Source organism: Ahaetulla prasina, chromosome 2, assembly GCF_028640845.1.
Source record: "Ahaetulla prasina isolate Xishuangbanna chromosome 2, ASM2864084v1, whole genome shotgun sequence".
In the NCBI taxonomy this organism is placed as follows: Eukaryota; Metazoa; Chordata; class Lepidosauria; order Squamata; family Colubridae; genus Ahaetulla; species Ahaetulla prasina.
This window is the reverse complement of record NC_080540.1, coordinates 272142417-272159948: the sequence shown is the minus strand read 5'-3', so window position 1 is coordinate 272159948 and position 17532 is coordinate 272142417. Positions and strand designations below refer to the sequence as shown.

Below are 17532 nucleotides of genomic sequence, written 5' to 3'. Positions count from 1 at the left end.
CTGGGAACGGGCTGCGGCTGGGGCTTTGGACCGTGTCGCGCCTTTGCGGCCTCTGACCCGGCGAGATCTCAATTGCCTCCTGGGTTTCCGGGGGAGCTGAGAGAGATGACACGCCGGAGAAGACGCCTAGAGAGTGTTTGGAGGTCTAGCTGTTCCGAGGCTGATCGGACACTAGTGAGGTCCTTTACTAGGACCTACCTAGTGGCAATGAGGGAGGCGCGCCTCACGCTTCCACCCTCATTGCATCGGCAGATAACCGCCCGGCCGCCCTGTTTGGGTGACCCGTTCCCTCCTCCATCAAGAGGGACGGGATGACCCCTTGCAGGGACGAGCTGAGGAGTTTAACGGTTATCTATACGATAAAATCGTTCAGCTTCGGGATAGTTTGGACCAAGATTGCGATGATACAGCCGGGACGACAGAGACGCGCCTTGTTGAGGTTATCTGGGATGAGTTTGATTCTGTGGCTCCCGAGGACATGGACAGGTTGCTGGGAGGTTACATGCAACTACATGTTTACTGGACCCGTGCCTTCCTGGTTAGTGCTGGCTGCTCAGGAAGTGACACGAGGCTGGCTCCAGGGGATTATAAATGCTTCTTTGATGGAAGGGGTTTTCCCCGCCGCCTTGAAGGAGGCGGTGGTGAGACCTCTCCTCAAGAAGCCTTCCCTGGACCCAGCTATTTTGAGTAATTATCGTCCAGTCTCCAACCTTCGCTTTGTGGCGAAGGTTGTTGAGAGTGTGGTTGCATGGCAGCCCCCCCGGCACCTGGAGGAAACTGTCTATCTGGACCCGTTCCAGTCCGGCTTCCGACCCGGTTATAGCACGGAGACGGCTTTGGTCGCGTTGGTGGATGACCTCTGGAGGGCCAGGGACAGAGGTTGCTCCTCTGCCTTGGTCCTATTAGATCTCTCAGCGGCTTTCGATACCATCGACCATGGTATCCTGCTGCGCCGGTTGGAGGGATTGGGAGTGGGGGCACCGCTTATCGGTGGTTCTCCTCCTATCTCTCTGACCGGTCGCAGACGGTGTTGACAGGGGCAGAGGTCGCCCCGAGGCGCCTCACTTGTGGGTGCCTCAGGGTCGATTCTCTCGCCCACCCTGTTCAACATCTATATGAAGCCGCTGGGTGAGGTCATCAGTGGTTTCGGGTGAGTTACCATCTGTACGCTGATGATACTCAGCTGTACTTTTCCACCCGGACCACCCCAACGAAGCGGTCAAGTGCTGTCCCGGTGCCTGGAAGCTGTACGGGTCTGGATGGGGAGAAACAGACTCAAGCTCAATCCTCCAAGACGGAGTGGCTGTGGATGCCGGCATCCCGGTACAGTCAGCTGCATCCGCAGCTGACTGTTGAAGCAGTTAGTGGCCCCAAAGGAGGCGGTTCGCAACTTGGGTGTCCTCCTGGACGGACGGCTGTCTTTGATGAACACCTGGCGGCCGTCGCCAGGAGGGCCTTTACCAGGTTCGCCTGGTTCGCCAGTTGCGCCCTTCCTTGATCGGGATGCCTTATGCACGGTCACTCACGCTCTGGTTACGTCTAGGCTGGATTATTGCAATGCTCTCTACATGGGGCTGCCCTTGAGGTGCACCCGGAGGCTGCAGTTAGTCCAGAATGCGGCTGCGAGTAGTAACGGAGCTGCTCGTGGCTCCCACGTGACATCGCTGCTCCGTAGCTTGCACTGGCTTCCTGTGGTCTTCGGTGCGCTTCAAGATTTTGGTAACTATCTTTAAAGCGCTCCATGGCTTAGGACCCGGTACTTACGAGACCGCCTGCTGTTACCTTTTGCCTCCCACCGACCCGTGCGCTCGCACAGAGAGGGTCTCCTCAGGTGCCGTCCGCCAAACAGTGTCGGCTGGCGGCCCCAGGAGTAGGGCCTTCTCTGTGGGGCAGTGACGCCTGGAATGAACTTCCCCGGTCTGCGTCAAGTGCCCGATCTTGGACCTTCCGTCGTGAGCTCAAAACATATTTATTCATTAAAGCGGACTGGCATAATTAGTGATGTATTTTAATTGGGGTTTTAATATTTTTAACTTTTTAATTTAAATTTTAATAATCGGCCTTTAAAATTTGCTCTTTTTAATTGTTGTTTTAAACTGTATATATCTTTGTTTTTACTTTGGCTGTACACCGCCCTGAGTCCTTCGGGAGAAGGGCGGTATAAAAATTTAATAAAATAAATAAATAAATAAATAAATAACACCTTTTTATAAATACACATCTTTTAAGCTGAGCTGGGAAGTTACCTGTCTGTCTCCAAGTTTACTTCCTATCTCTCCAGCAAAGTTTAAGAGAAACCTAACTTTAGGATGATCAGTAAGATGCATGGGACCATGCTCTTGGACAGTGAAATAAGTTAAATATTATTCAATAATATTGACACAGTATAAACTAATAGAATGTAGTTATCTGCAGTAAATACCCTGTAAATTTAACACCCGCGTCTAAAGAACAATATCTTTCTGCATAAAGAGTTAATTCTTAATCCACTTCACAAAGGCCTAATGAACTAATTTCCTTTGGGGGCTTCTAAATTGTTTGCTTTTCTTCAAGTTTAACGCGTAAATGCTTTTCTTTCCAAAACAGGACATCTGGCACAAAGCACAATCAACTTTGGTACGGCTCCTTAGCTCTTGTGACTCTCGTATTGTATTCCGTGGCTGTTGGAGCTCTAGTTGTGATGGCTGTCTTTTATACCCGTGCTGATGGCTGTACATTTAACAAGATCCTGCTTGGCATCAATGGCGGCTTGTGCTTGCTTATTTCAGTGGTAGCCATTTCACCTTGTGTCCAAAACCGTAAGCAAGCTTTCTTTTACTGTCACTGTGGACTTGGTTGCTTGGAATTGGAGGCCATTTCCTAGCCATATTCAATCCTTTAGTTCAGGGGTCTCCAACCTTGGCAACTTTAAGACTTGTGGACTTCAACTCCCAGAATTGGCTGAGGAATTCTGGGAGTTCAAGTCCACAAGTCTTAAAGTTGCCAAGGTTGGAGACCCCTGCTTTAGTTGATCAGAAATCATAATCTGGGAAAAAATAGAATTGAACTGAATTATTTGTACCTCTTTTGATGGACTGGCAGAATAGCAGGGAGAAGTAATTTGAAGGGTTTGTCATCACTTTCACAGAGATCTAATCCTCGTACATTTTGTTCTGTGACTAGGGTTGGATCTATGGTTCCTGTTTCTCCTCCTTCTGCCCATGAAGGGGAGCCCTGAATTTAAGATTAAAGGTCCAGGAGCTCAACAAAACATTATTTACAATGTGAACCTTTTTACCAAAGAAAAGTCTACAGATGTATCCCTGTTTTAAAATTTCAGGTCAGCCTCATTCTGGTTTGTTGCAGTCAGGCATTATCAGCTGCTATGTCATGTACCTCACTTTCTCATCTCTTTCAAGCAAACCTCCAGAAATCAGTAAGTTACCTTGAATTAAAAATCAACATATACATGTGCACCGATCATCTATGTAAAATTACCCTTCTCTCAACGTTGTACTTTCCAAATTACGTTGCCTGTGCTAATTGGCAATTCTGAAAATCCAACCTACCTTGAAATCACCAGACTGGAAACTCCTAATAACACCACCAAAAATGTATTGCGTAAGAGGTACTACTGTGTATCAATTAATACATCTGGTTAAAGAGAAAGGAATTGCAGCAACTTTATCTTGTAAGTTTATCTCTTAAGATGTTTAAATCACAATATTTTCCACGCTTAAAAGTAATTTGTTTGTTTTTAAATGGAATAGTTTCTATTTTTAGAATCAAAGGAGGGAATCAATTCTGCTTCCTCCAGCAGCCCTCATACAGTTCAGAAGTCGGCTGCACGGACTTAGAAGATTTTCCACAAATTAAGAGATGCAGGAAATTTGAGAAAATTTGAAAGAAGGGAACATGCCATGGTCCAAGCTAAAGCATATGTAGATAATTGGATACAGGAAATATAATATTAATTGTGCTAATTGTAGGCTCTCTTTCAAGTCCTAGATGAGAATCAAAATAATAAAACAATATGTGTGCCTGACTTTGGCCAAGGGCTGCAAACAGATGAAAATTTGGTGACTGGGCTGGGAACTACAATTTTATTCTGTTGCATTTTATATTCCTGGTAAGTCAGCTGTAATAGTTTTATGCAAATAAGACAGGTACCTGTTTACTTCTCAGAGGGGAGCAACTATTTGACAGCTTTCTGCAATAGCTTCTTACCTATCAAATTAAAAAATATATAACACTTTTATTTAAGGCAGGGGTCTGCAAACTTGGCTCTTCTAAGACTTGTGGACTTCAACTCCCAGAGCAAAGCTGGCTGAGAAACTCTGGCAGTTGAAGTCCACAAGTCTTAAAAGAGCCAAGCTTGCAGACCCCTGATTTAAGGAATTGAGAAATGGCTTAATTGAAAAACTACAGGTAGTCATTGACTTGGGACCACAATTGGAACCAAAAGTCGCTAAGCAATGCAGTCTTTAAAAATCTTCATATGACCAGATCTGATTTTATGACCATTTTTATTGAGGCTGTTAAATGAATCACTCAGTTATTAAGCAAATCCAGTTTCTCCAATTGTCTTTTCTTGCTGGAAGCTGCCGGAAATTCACAGCAATTTTTGTAAATATGAGCTGATTGCCAAGAGCCTGAATTGTGGTCACGTGACCACAGGGTAATACGACTGTTATAATTTCAAGGATGGGTTGTAACTTTTTCTTAGACTGTTGTAAGTTCGAACCATCATTAAATGGTCATAGGTCAAGGAATACGTTTAGCATACAAAGTACAGGTACACTTCAACTTACAAGCAAAATTGGACTCAAAATTTCATTGCTAAGCAAGGCAATTGTTAAGTGAATGGTGCCCATTGCTACTGCCTTTCTTGCCATGGTTGTTAAGCAAATCTCTCTAGTTGTTAAGTGTATTGTGTGGTTCTTAAGTGAATCTAGCTTCCCCTATTGACTTTTTGTGTTGGAAATCTGCTAGGATGGTCACAAATGGTAATCACATGAGCCCAGGACACCACAGCATAAATGCATGCCTTATGCAGTCTTCCAAGAACCAAATGTTATTGAACAGAAGGGAGAAAAATGCTAGAATAGACCATTTTTATCAGATTTCTATTGCTTTCCACGAAAGAGGCAGCTTACATAAATCAAAACTCTTTGAATTTCAAGGTTTCTATGTTAAATTTAATCCCAAAGGAATTGGCATCTTGTTGAAACTTTTATATGTTGTTGTGAAAAGAAAATATCCCTTGTACATCAGTATACAGTATTACTACAGACCCATCTTTCCTTTCTGTTTTTTTTCTCTAGTTTGACCTCAACAACACGAGCAAGCTCTGAAGCACTCAGAGGGATATATGTAACTCCTGAAACTGAAGTGAGTCTTTATTGTCATACAACCTGTTGCTCAAGCCCAGGGGTGTCCAACCTTGGCAACTTTAAGACTTGTGGACTTAAGCTCCCAGAATTCCCCAGCCAGAAGAAAGTATGGCTGATTGGGGAATTCTGAAATTTGAAGTCCGCAAGTCTTAAAGATGCCAAGATTGGACACCCCTGCTTTTAGCTAAAAACAGATGGCTTCTTGGTGAGACATCTACACCTACAGTAGTCATTCCTCCCTTTCCCTTTAACCTTTTCTCTATTTTCTGATTAGCTTTTAAAAGGTAACCAGGTCAAATCAGAACAGATTCTTATTTCATTCCAAAATTGAAGGCTATTGAATTGGCACTTTAATATAGAAGCTTCAACAAACAAGGTAGGCTGAGAGATTACCATATTTTTCAGAGTATAAGAAGTGTATTAGTTTTTGGGGAGGAAAACAAGAAAAAAAATTCTGCCTCTGCCTACCAGCATCCATCAGTATTCATCTAGCTAGTGTCCTTGCAGCAAACAGCAAACAGCCTGGTAAGTTTCAGCAGGTTATTGTAGCCTGATTTAGCACGAACAGCTGATTGGCGGATTGGCCTCCCGGAATACTGCCAATCAGCTGTTCTAGGCTACAGGGATCACCAGAGCCCATTGCCACCTCCACGCATCGCGTTTTTGGCCTCTGTGCATCGCATTTTTGACCTTTGCATGCTCCATTTTAGTTCCAGGCTGCGGGGATCACCACAGGACATTGCCGCTGATTGCCGCCTCTGCACATCATGTTTTCTGCCTCCACTTGTCCTGTTTTTGGCCTCCGTGCATTGCATTTTTGGCTGGTTCCAGGCGGCGGGGATTGCTGCTGCCGCCGATCCCCACCACCTGGAACTGGCCGAAAATGCAACATACGGAGGCCAAAAACGGGGCATGGGGAGGCAGAAAACGCTACACACAGAGGCCAAAAATGTGATGTGCGGAGGCGGTGATCGGCGGCAATGTCCTGTGGCGATCCCCGCAGCCTGGAACGGGTGTAAAACAGGGCGTGCGGCAGCCGAAAACATGACACACAAAGGCCAAATTGCCAAAGGGTGGGAGCCGGTGGGTGGGTGGGGCTTCAGCAACATTCGGTGTATAAGACACACCGCAATTTTCACCCACTTTTAGGGGGGGTGCGTCTTATACTCCAAAAGTACGGTAACTGTAAAAGGCCTTTTCTGATAAGATGGTCCTTTTTCTTAAGTCTTGTTGCCTTATTGGCATGATGCCTTCTTCCTCTCCCCTGGTGAAACAAAAATCTGCATAGTGAAGCTTCCATATTAGAGCAAGTCTACAAATGTAAACATATAGTTTGGCTACATTTCATGGTTAGTTATTCTAAAAGTGATCCCTACTTTGATGTACGGTAGCAAATAACTGTTAGATAAGGTTATTGTGTAGTTTTCCTTCAGGGGAAATATTTGGATTCAGAGATTAGAACAATGTAACCAATTATCACACAGAGTTGCATATTTTCAGGTTTTATCATCATACTTTTTAAATGTTTTGTTCATTTACTATCTTACTGTCTATTGAAGTTCACCTTGAAATTTAACATAGTTTCACATATTACGAAAACCAGAGAGTTTTTGCTGAGGAGGTTTCTAAATATCGTAGATGAAGGCTATTTGCGTAGAAGAAAAAAACAACAGAATACAGAGAGATGGAAAATATATTTTATATTCGGGTGTATTTAGATACTGATTGTATTAGTGGTTCATAGTCCGTTCTGTGTTATATGGAATTACATATAGAGAAAGAAGAAATAAATGAAGAAATAAATAATTTCAAGGAGGTTAAGCCACAATATTCAAAGTCTTGATATCATAACCTGTCCTGCTTTATATTTTCTGGGCAAGTCAACTATCGTACCAACTATCTGTATCTTGGTCTGGCTTGTATAAACATAATCAAATGCAAACACAATTCAGTTTTCAGTATCTGTTGCTGCCAACTTGTTTGAGTTAACAGAAAATCTTAAACCTGTTTTTATGTTAGTATCCCACCAGTTGGTACTTTTTGCAGGTGCTACTGAACTGTTAGCATTTGAAGACATATTTCAAAAAAAGTCTCAATATCTTGTCTGGGACATTGGGTATTAACCTATTTTAATGCTTTCCATAATATTGCTGTCATTGTTATCCTTTCCATCTCGTTTGGACGAGCAGCAATGTCAAAGTTGCGACATGTGGTATCACAATGTTTGCCACTTCAGACAGTGCTACCAGAAAGCAGTGTTCTTGTACTAAGCAAGAGCCAGCCCAGATGGATGCTGTCTGGGACAGTAGTTTGAGCTGCACGGGAGAGCTCAGAAATGTAGTACTAAAGTGTACCATAATAGCATTATTTTTAGATCATTTGCTCTTAAAGAGCACTACAAGAACTATTGTAGGGAAACATAAAGAGAAGACTAGCAGCAGGCAACTAATTGTAGGTCTCATTCTTCCCTGTGACAGAAGCTCTTTTGTCTCCTGATTAGAAATGTAAACATAATTCTCCAGCTGCTTCTTTTAAATAGAGAACCTTTCTTGTATCTGAACTTGACTGTTAGTCACATTGTGAAGGACTCTTTATATGCATGGCAACGTTGCTAACTGCATCTTGCAAGGATTTCCGAGAGCAGAATAGAACATAACTTTTTACATTGCTATTTTGGTTTTCATACTTATTTGGAAGAACATAATTAGAGACTGCCAAAATTAAACATGTGCATTTACAGAATGTACTTTCGTGCTGTAATAATCATTTGTCAAAACTGAGGCATTTTCCTTGGCTTTAATAAATATTTTATACAGATTTTTTTTAAAAAAATAAACTTTTCTTTAAAATCTTTAAATTTTTCTTTATAAGATATATATATATATATATATATATATATATATATATATATATATATATATATATATATATATATATATATATATATATATATATATATTACAAAATTACATAGCTAACTTCCGATAGTCCTTGCTGAGCGATCACTTGTTCAACAACCATTCAAAGTTATAACAGCACTAAGTGAGTGAGACTTAACAATTTCAAGGACTGCGCCAGTCACAGTGTCCCTGTAGTCAAGTGATCATGATTCAGGCACTTGGCAACTGGCTTGCACTTACAACAGTTGCAGTATCCCGTGGATACATCATTATTTGCCTGCTGGCTTCCCACAAAGTCAGTGGGGAAACTGGCAGGAAAGATTGTAAGTTGCTCCTGCTCCCGCCACTTTCTCTCCCAAGGAGTCCCTGGGCAACTGGATGAGCTAGGCAACTGGACTAGCTGCCCTCACACATGACATGCACACACACACCCAGCCCACCTACACTCAAACCGTGCACCCCTAGCCCTGCCACACTTGCACCATATGCACACAGCTCCACTGCAGTCGCACACCACGGGGCTGTGCACCCCTCAGCCTTGCCACACACATGCTCTACAGCAGGGCTGAAATAAAATAAAATTTGTTACTACAGGTTCTGTGGGCATGGCTTGGTGATGGTGGAGTAATGTGACTGGGTGGGCGTGGCCAGCTTTTTTTTTTACTTTTAAAAGCATTTTTTCTACAACCTCTTTGGCCAAAGAGGTTGTAAAAAAATGCTTTTAAAAAGCCTGTGATGATCAGGCAACTCAGCTGGGATCGCCAGAGGGAAAAAAGCTTTTAAAGGGTTCTGACGATCCCAGCTGAGCCATGTGATCATCAGAGGTGTTTTGTTTTGTTTTACTTTTAAAAGCATTTTTTCAGCGGAAGAAAAAAATGCTTTTAAAAGTAAAAAAAACCCTGATGATCACGCAGCTCAGCTGGGGCGGGGGGGCAGGGATTTTTTCTACAGGTTCTCCGAACCATCCGCCGCCATCACTACCGGATCGGGTGATCTGGTCTGAATCGGCAGCATTTCACTCCTGCTCTACAGCCTGAATCGGGGAAGGAATGCTGCATTCACGCTGCAGTCATGCATCACAGCACTTCCTCGGCCACACTCCATAGCACTCCACTGCCTACCAGCCTCCTTGCTAGCCACCACAGGAAAAGCTTGTGACAGGGACTTACAACTTCTTGCTGGCTTCACCACTGACTTTGTTGAAAGCCAGTAGGAAGTCACAAGTTCCATTCCTGTGAGATAGCAACAGAGACTGGTGCAATCATGTGGTGTCTCGCTTTATGACCACATTGATTAGCAATGGAAATTCCAATCTCAATTACCGTCATTGAGCAAGGAGTACCTATATGTTGCTATTATAAAAAACAATCTCTGATTTCAAAGAAAAAAACTAAAAGAGCAAAATCCATTCTTTGCAAGCATATATTTCAAGCTTTTTCTTTTTAATGTAAGCTATTGACGAAAGAAAAAAGTTGCCAGTATAAAAATCATGGCACCATGGTCCTTTGAACAAAAATGAAAGTACTTCAGAAAGACTACAAAATAATTTGATTGGTTTTAAGTTCACTGTACAGTGAATTTAATCCAGTGTTGTCCTTTTACTAATGTTTCATTGAAATATTTTGAGGAGTATCAGTTTTGACTTATTTGTTTCTGAATTACTGGAAAAAACCTTTTGGTTTTGTGTCTCTGTTATAGATAGCTCGCTGCTGTTTCTGCTGTACTCCTGATGGAGATGGTAAGAATTGCCATTTTTTTCTTTTGTGCAGATTTGTATTGTTTAAAACAGAGAAAGCGGAAGACCATGTGTTAAAGTCCCGCCTTAGCGGGTGACTTTGGGCCATTCACTCACTCTCAGCTCAACTCACCTCAGAAAGTGTGTTGGATATGTTGGCTGTCTTGAGTTATTTGTAAAAATAATAAAGGTGGAAAAGAAATATTTATTTATTTATTTATTTAACGTATGGCATACAGCAATCTACAAACACTAAGCACAATGCAGTCCTGACAGCCTAAATTGCTAGTTCATTCTGTTCAACATTTGTGTGCTTATCCTGGTTGCACCACAGGGGGCAAACTAGCTTACACCAGCTGACTAGTCGTGCTTGGGTTGCTGGCTCTGCCGGGCTCCCCTTCATCGTGTACTATTGTCTCACATCCAGCCAGGTCCAGCACCAGCTCGCTCTCTTTGCACACATGAACACAGCTAGGTTTTTCCCACTGAAGTTATATCCATTTATGTACTTGCAAGATTTCATGCTTTTGAACTGCTTGGTGGGCAAGAACCAGGGAGCAAGCGGCAGGAACTCAACCCATCTCATGGAGCTGGTCTTGAACTGCTGGAGTGCAGGCCATTTCTGGCTGGCAGTTCCAGTGTCATTAAGCTTCTGCGCCACCACATCCGCTCAAGATATAAATAAATAAACATGAAAACTGTCATGCTACATTTCTAATTCTGATTACCTTTGAATTTGATTGGTTTGTAGATTTTATAAGTGCTATCAACTTCATTAAAATGTTGCATCATGTTCTAAACTGCTCCCACAGACACAGACATAGATTCTTTTTAAAGCTGCAGTTAATAAATTATGATTACTAACAGAAGTACTCTGATTTATTTTTTTAATTAGTTTGGAGTTTTCAGCTACCAGTTATTTGCCTCCACCAGAAGGAATTGGGATTTAAAGGCTACATGGGATGTTAGTTTTATCACATATTTGAAGTGGGAGAGAGCCTGTTGGAGATATGGCAGCATTTTCAGAATCTTCAGATGCATATAGAATCTCTTAAAACTTGAGCTACATGTGCATTAAAAAGATTCCTTTGAAAAGTTATTTTTGTCATCTTAAAGCACTACAGTTTTTCTTTTTTAGATTTGCTTCTGTGTGCAGAGAAAAACCATATAACCACACAAGAAGCATAAAACTTGAAATATATGTTATAACCACAAGCATGTTGATTACAGACACAACTTTAAAAAGAACATATCTGTGGATGGAAAATAGCATTTTCATCCCATGTGTCAGTGGAATATATTTTCTTCTGAAATTAATTATAACAGATTTCCATTAAATCAAGAAGAAAATTCTCAACAATGAGAAGGATTGTAGTTCAGTAATAAAGTTTGTGTTCTTTTGTCCTTCCACAAGTGAGAAGGATATCAAGGCCAGGGAGAAATGAATGTGAAAGCACATATCAAACAGAAGAAGAGCCACTTCAGAGAGCTTCCTTTGTTCTCTTCCAGTCAGAATTCTTGACCCTACTATCAGTTGCTCAAGGTCAGGAGTCTTAAGCTCTTGATGAGGGGACTAATTAAATATGTTTAGTTTTAGCATACCATTTTAAGAACAGGTTCCCACCACTACCACCACCAATCTTTTTAGTTGAGTTTCAGTCAAAGCAATCCTAGCTAGGTTAACTGAAAAGTAATCCCAGGGATTTTTCTCAGGTAAGTGTGTATAGTATGGGTGTGCAAAATGTTTCAGAATTGAAACAATTCTGTTCAAATGCAAAATGGCTGTATCAAAAATTTTTTCAGAAGTGTTTTGAGGTTAAAACCGCTGTCGCAGGGCCATTCCAGGCTTAAAATAGCTGTTTCAAACTCAGCACTGGGTCATTTTGCATTGTTAACTTTATTCTGAGTATATGTTACTGATTTAGATCTAAGTATATTATATTTCTCTTTATGTTTGTTTTACCCAGCTGAAGTTGAAGAGCAAATTGGGAAAAAAAGCGGTCAGAGAGTAATTTATGATGAAAAGAAAGGAACAGTATACAGCTATGCTTATTTCCACTTTGTATTCTTCCTGGCGTCCCTTTACGTGATGATGACTGTTACCCATTGGTTCCAGTAAGTCCCTCGAAAAAAATGTACAGTTTGATGTTATGTTGTGGGAACCCCTCTGGTCCTCTTTCTCCAGTCAGCTCCTTCATACTGGCTCCAAGGCAGTCTAGCCCCCTGGAGAAGAATTTGGGAGGACTGTATGGAACCCAATGGGGTAGAAATGAAATTACTCTCCTGACTGGATTAATATACAAAACACCAAATATAAAATGGCAACTGTGCACATAACAAAACCACAAGGGGATTTCCACTCCACTGGGCCCTTAATGCCTGAGATAAGTCTCAGGCCATGACAGTTTCCGAAAGGTGAGAAAAGTTGGGGGGAGGGAGATCACTGTAGGTCCCACAAGATGACAAAATGTGAAAGAAGCATGTTCTGGGATCCCGTGAGTAGGCAGATGTTCTTGGAAGAAGGTTGTCCCTCATGAAACCTACCATGTTTCCCCAAAAATACAATTTATCCTGAAAACAAGCCCTAGTTAAGGCCTGTCCACCATCTGGTTGTACGAGGTGGGGTGAGGCCCAGGTGTAAAAATCAAACCAGGGCAGGGGTGTCAGGTGGAGCTGCCCCACGCGCCCCACACCCATTTACCTTAGGACTGCCACAGCCAGGCGTTCCATGCCCCGACACCTGTCACGCCACTGTCCAGCTGTGACTCATGACAGGACACACGAACAGCCACTTCTTCCTGCTTTAGCTTTTCCCTCAGTCGGAGCGGGGTGGTTCGTGGCGAAATGGTGGGAGGTGAGGGTCGTTTGGGTAGTAGGCTGAGAAAGTTAGGTTAATACATGAGGTGTTGATACAGGTCAAGCTTGGCATTTCACCTTTTGTGAACTATCGGCTGCACTCAAGGAAAGCAGAGACCCAGCAGAGACCCTGGCTTGTTTCTCTCTCCAAACTCTGCCAAAAATGGGTCTTTGCTAGGCTTGTTGCACCAGTGCAGCACTTGCAGCAGGACACCAAAGACTTTTTGTGGCGTTGTGCGTGCAAGCAGCAGCAGTGCCATTACGTTAGTGGCGCAGGTGCAGCTGCTTGTGCATGCAACGGCACAACAAGCCTCATGGCATCCTGCCGCAACTGGTGCAACGAACCTCACAAAGACCTACAGCCTACTACCCAAGCGACCCCTCCTGCTGAGGCTTTAGGAATACCTCAAAAGCGAATTAACCCACTATTTTGCCATGAACCACTCCACTCCCAACTGAGGGCAAAGGTAAAGCAGGAAGAAGCTGCAGCTATGGCTCCAATCACGTCTGCTCAATGGCTTCGAGCATGCCCAGTGAGCGCCAGCAATGCATTTTGTGGTAGCAGAGACTGGAGCCAAAATGCCATTTTCGGCTTCTCTAGGACACGGAGCTGCCCTGAAGATAATGGAAGGGAGAATTAAGACATCCCCCCAAAACAAGCCCTAGCAGTCAAAAGAAAATAAGACCAGGTCTTATTTTTGGGGAAACACGGTAGTCTTCTGCCAGGTGATGCTTAGGGTAACAGAAGCTTCTGAATTAAATCTCACCTTTCACACAAACTATTTGGTGGTTTTAGAAAATTCCTGCAGCATTATTCCTGCAGCATAAACCTCATTCCTTGTAAAATCAGGCAAATAATTCTGACCAGTTATATAAAGATTACTGAGATGATGTAATTAGATACTTTAAATGCACAAATCCATCTTTCTGTTTCTGGAAAGAGGATAAAACCAATAGACGTTTCAAAAGTAAATGTTTTAGATTTAATTGTTGCACTGCAAATTAACAGTAATGAATGATAGCTGGCATTTACAGAACTGTAATCTGAAATGGTTTATTAAAATCACATTTCTTATCACAGATTTACAAGACATGTAATAAAAATTAAATTCATGGTGTCTGGCCTGCACAAATTAGTTGAAAGCAGAATCCTATGCAGGTGTTATCTTGGAGAAAGTAGTACTGAATGTGTTTTAATATACACTCATTTCTTGCCGTTTCCCCAAAAATAAGCCCTCCCCAAAAATATTTAAGTGCATGCGCAGCCGATCCCTGCCATTTCTTTTGGTTAGGGTTAGGGAGACAGAGCTGGAAATCAGGTAAGATGGCAAGAGAAACCCCGTCTTGCTCGATGTGCCCCAAAATAATACCTCCCCGAAAATAAGGCCAAGCGCTTATTTAGGGTTTCAAAAAAAAATAAGACAGGGTCTTATTTTGGGGGAAACATGGTAGTTAAGAGTGAGGAAACAGGTTCCAGGGAAGATCAGTACAGTTTCTTTGAAATAAGTCCTCCAAGAATTGGATCAGTGCATCATCCTTCTAGAATTGATTTGTGTGACAGCACGTTCGGTAACCTCCACTCCCTTTCATCGTAGTTACGAAAATGCCGCAATTGAAAAATTCTTCGTTGGAACCTGGTCCATTTTCTGGATTAAAATGGCTTCTTGCTGGGTGTGTGTCCTTCTCTACCTATGGACTCTTCTAGCGCCTTTCTGCTGCCCAACCAGAGGATTCTACGTTTGAAACTGCTTCTGTTATAACTTCATTGATTTAATAAATCACAAAGTTATCTGTATAATCATTTTCCTAACATTGATGGTTAGGACAGTGCTTCTCTCATGGAACACTTTACATTTTGAAACAGGTTTTTTTTTAATATTTTTTTTATTATTATCTGAATTCAAAGGACACTGAAAAAACATATCTTAGTTCAATGTGGCAAGTCAGCTGGACTTGAGTATATGTGCATATGTTTTTGGTATTCCATAATAAGTAATATACCTGAACCCTTTTATTTAGATATATGAAAAAGAGTTTAACACTTCACTAGATGAGATGTCATATTTGGTGGGAAGAATATGAGGTCAAGAAGGTTTTTATTTTGTAATAGATCTCATAGTAAATTATTGCAAATCTGGATTGTGAATGAGAAAGATTTGTGGGTATAAAAATATTTATTTATATTAATGAAAAGCACCTTTTATGAATTAATTGGGTGACAAAACATGGAACCTGAAAATTTGACTGGGATGTGCAACACTGTAAATGGTGCAATTAATTATTATGAGCCACTGTGGGACTAAAGGAATAGTGGACCACAAAATAAGAATTCTATCATATCAAAGAGTATTTTTAGGTCTCTGAATTTTTTTCTTTATCTTTCCTGCATCTCTTCAGTTTCATCCTTAAATATATTTCGATGCACTCATATTTAAATTCAATAGTAGATAAATTAGGAAAAAAACAATTTAATTCAAAGTAATTTTATTATCATAGTTTGAACTGTATCTTCAGTGGTAGTAAACATTTTTCATTTCCAATTTCTAATTTGACAAAAGTTTTTTTTCCATGCCTATCATTTGGAGATTCCAGTCCAAACATTAGGAAGTAAGAACCATGAAATACACCAGAATACATTCAGATTAAACATGTTTAGGATTACATTGCAATTGTAAATTTAAGAATTAGTTTACTAGGAAACGGGCATTACTGTTTCTTTTGATTTATCTGTGGAAGCTCAATTCCCATGTGCTAGAAAATTAGAGTAGAATTAGTAGGCTGGTGCTGTCATGCTTTATTTTTTTGTGAGTTACATTAATTACAACAGCTGCTTCCATTTAATGTTTCTGGTAAGTGGAAACCAGCCACAATGATAAAAAAAGTGCCTGTTTTCAAAGCTAAGCAGATTGATAAAGCTGCAATATTTTAACTTCAGAAACTAATAATTTGCTTTACTATTTTTATTTACTGTATTTTCATCTTGGGATAGTTCTTCATATGCAATTCTTTTTTAATTCTTTTTTTAAGCTTTTGATACAGTATTGAACTTTTGTAAATATCCAGGGACTTTATTCTGTATACATTAGTTTTTACTTGCATGAAATGTAAGTCTATATTGGGGGAAGTTAATGGTTGAAACTTTGAGATGAATCCATAGTACAAGTCAAGCAACTGATGTTTTTAAAGTGTTTTGTTGGAGTTTTCAAGAATAACTTCATATTCAAAAAGTATTATAGATGTAATTCCTTGATCAATAAACTTGAGTTTGTTAAAAATTTCAATTACTGGTATGTCATATATTCATGGTCGTGACCATTTATTTATATCTTTTAGTCCAATTATCTCTTGGTAGCTTTTTTAGAAAAAAATTGGATAATTTTAATCAAAAACAGTTTCCAGTATGGGAGCAAGTATTTCACTGCAAAAGGGATATGTATTCTCATCATTTTGCAGCATACCTTTTCCATTGTATATTTAGACTTTTGAATCTTTTTCAACCTTTGATATCTTTAATCATAAGTAATGAATAATATATGCATATCTAAATAAAGTATCAGCCAGATTTTTATTCATATGAGGGTGATTGATATAACAAAGGTGCTATATCTTCGTTAATCTGCACTAATTCATTTCTATTGAATATAGGTAGACCTCGTTTAGCAACTGCCTCACTTAGTGACTGTTCAGTTATGACAGTAATAAAATGACTTTGCAACTAGTCCTTGTATTTACGACTCTCACAGATCTGTAAAGCAAAGGAAAGCTGAAGTAGGATCATAAGTGCTGCCACAGTTGTGAGGCTTCCAGAAGAGGTATGGCAAACTAAAGATGTCTCTGAGAAAGCAGAGCTAATAACTGACAAAGATCAAGGATTCTGCAATGCGGCTCCTGCAACAGCCGTGTTACACGGCCACCCAAGGACCCCCTAACTGTAGCTTCTGAATACTCTTCAAGGGTAGCCCCATGTAGAGTGCATTGCAATACTCCAAATATGAGATGACCAGGTTATAAGTGACAGAACACAGTGAAGCAAACCATCAAACTATAGAAAATTAAAAAAACAAAAAGCTAAAACCTTAAAATATGAACAATAGCAGGCAAACTATTGAGTTTGCGTTTTACAACACAGTCTTTTTTCTTAAAAAAGTTTTAAGTCATCTAATGTAGGCTTTCCCTGCTGAGTGCTTAATTGTATGATACAATTTGCTCTGGAGAGAACTCTTCAACAGCTTGTTTCGTAGTTGCTAAGTAGAAGGCTTTCCTGGTTATATTTAAACTGAATCACAGAACTATAGCATTAAGAAAAATATAGGGGAGTTTCTTCAGTATGCAATAAATTAGAAGTTTCTAAAAATAGAAGCACTTCATTGTTACAGTGGTTCATGCTAAACCTCTACATCTAAATAGGACATCGTGTCTAGATAGTAGAGGAAACCTCTCTTTACTTCTTTTGATCATGAAAAACTTTGAATGGTTAAAAATGATCTGAAACATTGTGTTTTCAAACTACTCATCAGAATCTCTGCTAAAACCAGTATGGTGTATAGAGTGATAGAGCTATGCAAATAAACTCTAGAACTGTCAATGCGTTAGAATTATTTTATCTTTAATTATTTTATTATTATTTTATTTAATCTCAGCTCTTCCCAGACTACTCTCCCAGAGCCTT

At 40.6% G+C, this 17532-nt stretch overlaps 1 protein-coding gene across 2 annotated transcripts in view; it reads left to right on the top strand.

The window, feature by feature from the left end:
* Positions 1–16144, top strand: part of SERINC5 (serine incorporator 5) — a 45515-nt gene extending 29371 nt beyond the window's left edge. For both annotated transcript variants that reach the window (XM_058169391.1, XM_058169390.1), the window contains 7 exons: positions 2587–2798; positions 3320–3415; positions 3982–4108; positions 5304–5370; positions 9971–10010; positions 11975–12122; positions 14459–16144. In XM_058169391.1, the coding sequence (XP_058025374.1) occupies positions 2587–2798; positions 3320–3415; positions 3982–4108; positions 5304–5370; positions 9971–10010; positions 11975–12122; positions 14459–14606 (838 nt within the window). In that variant the 3' untranslated portion in view covers positions 14607–16144. The remainder of the gene's footprint in view (positions 1–2586; positions 2799–3319; positions 3416–3981; positions 4109–5303; positions 5371–9970; positions 10011–11974; positions 12123–14458) is intronic.
* Positions 16145–17532: the final 1388 nt, after the last annotated feature.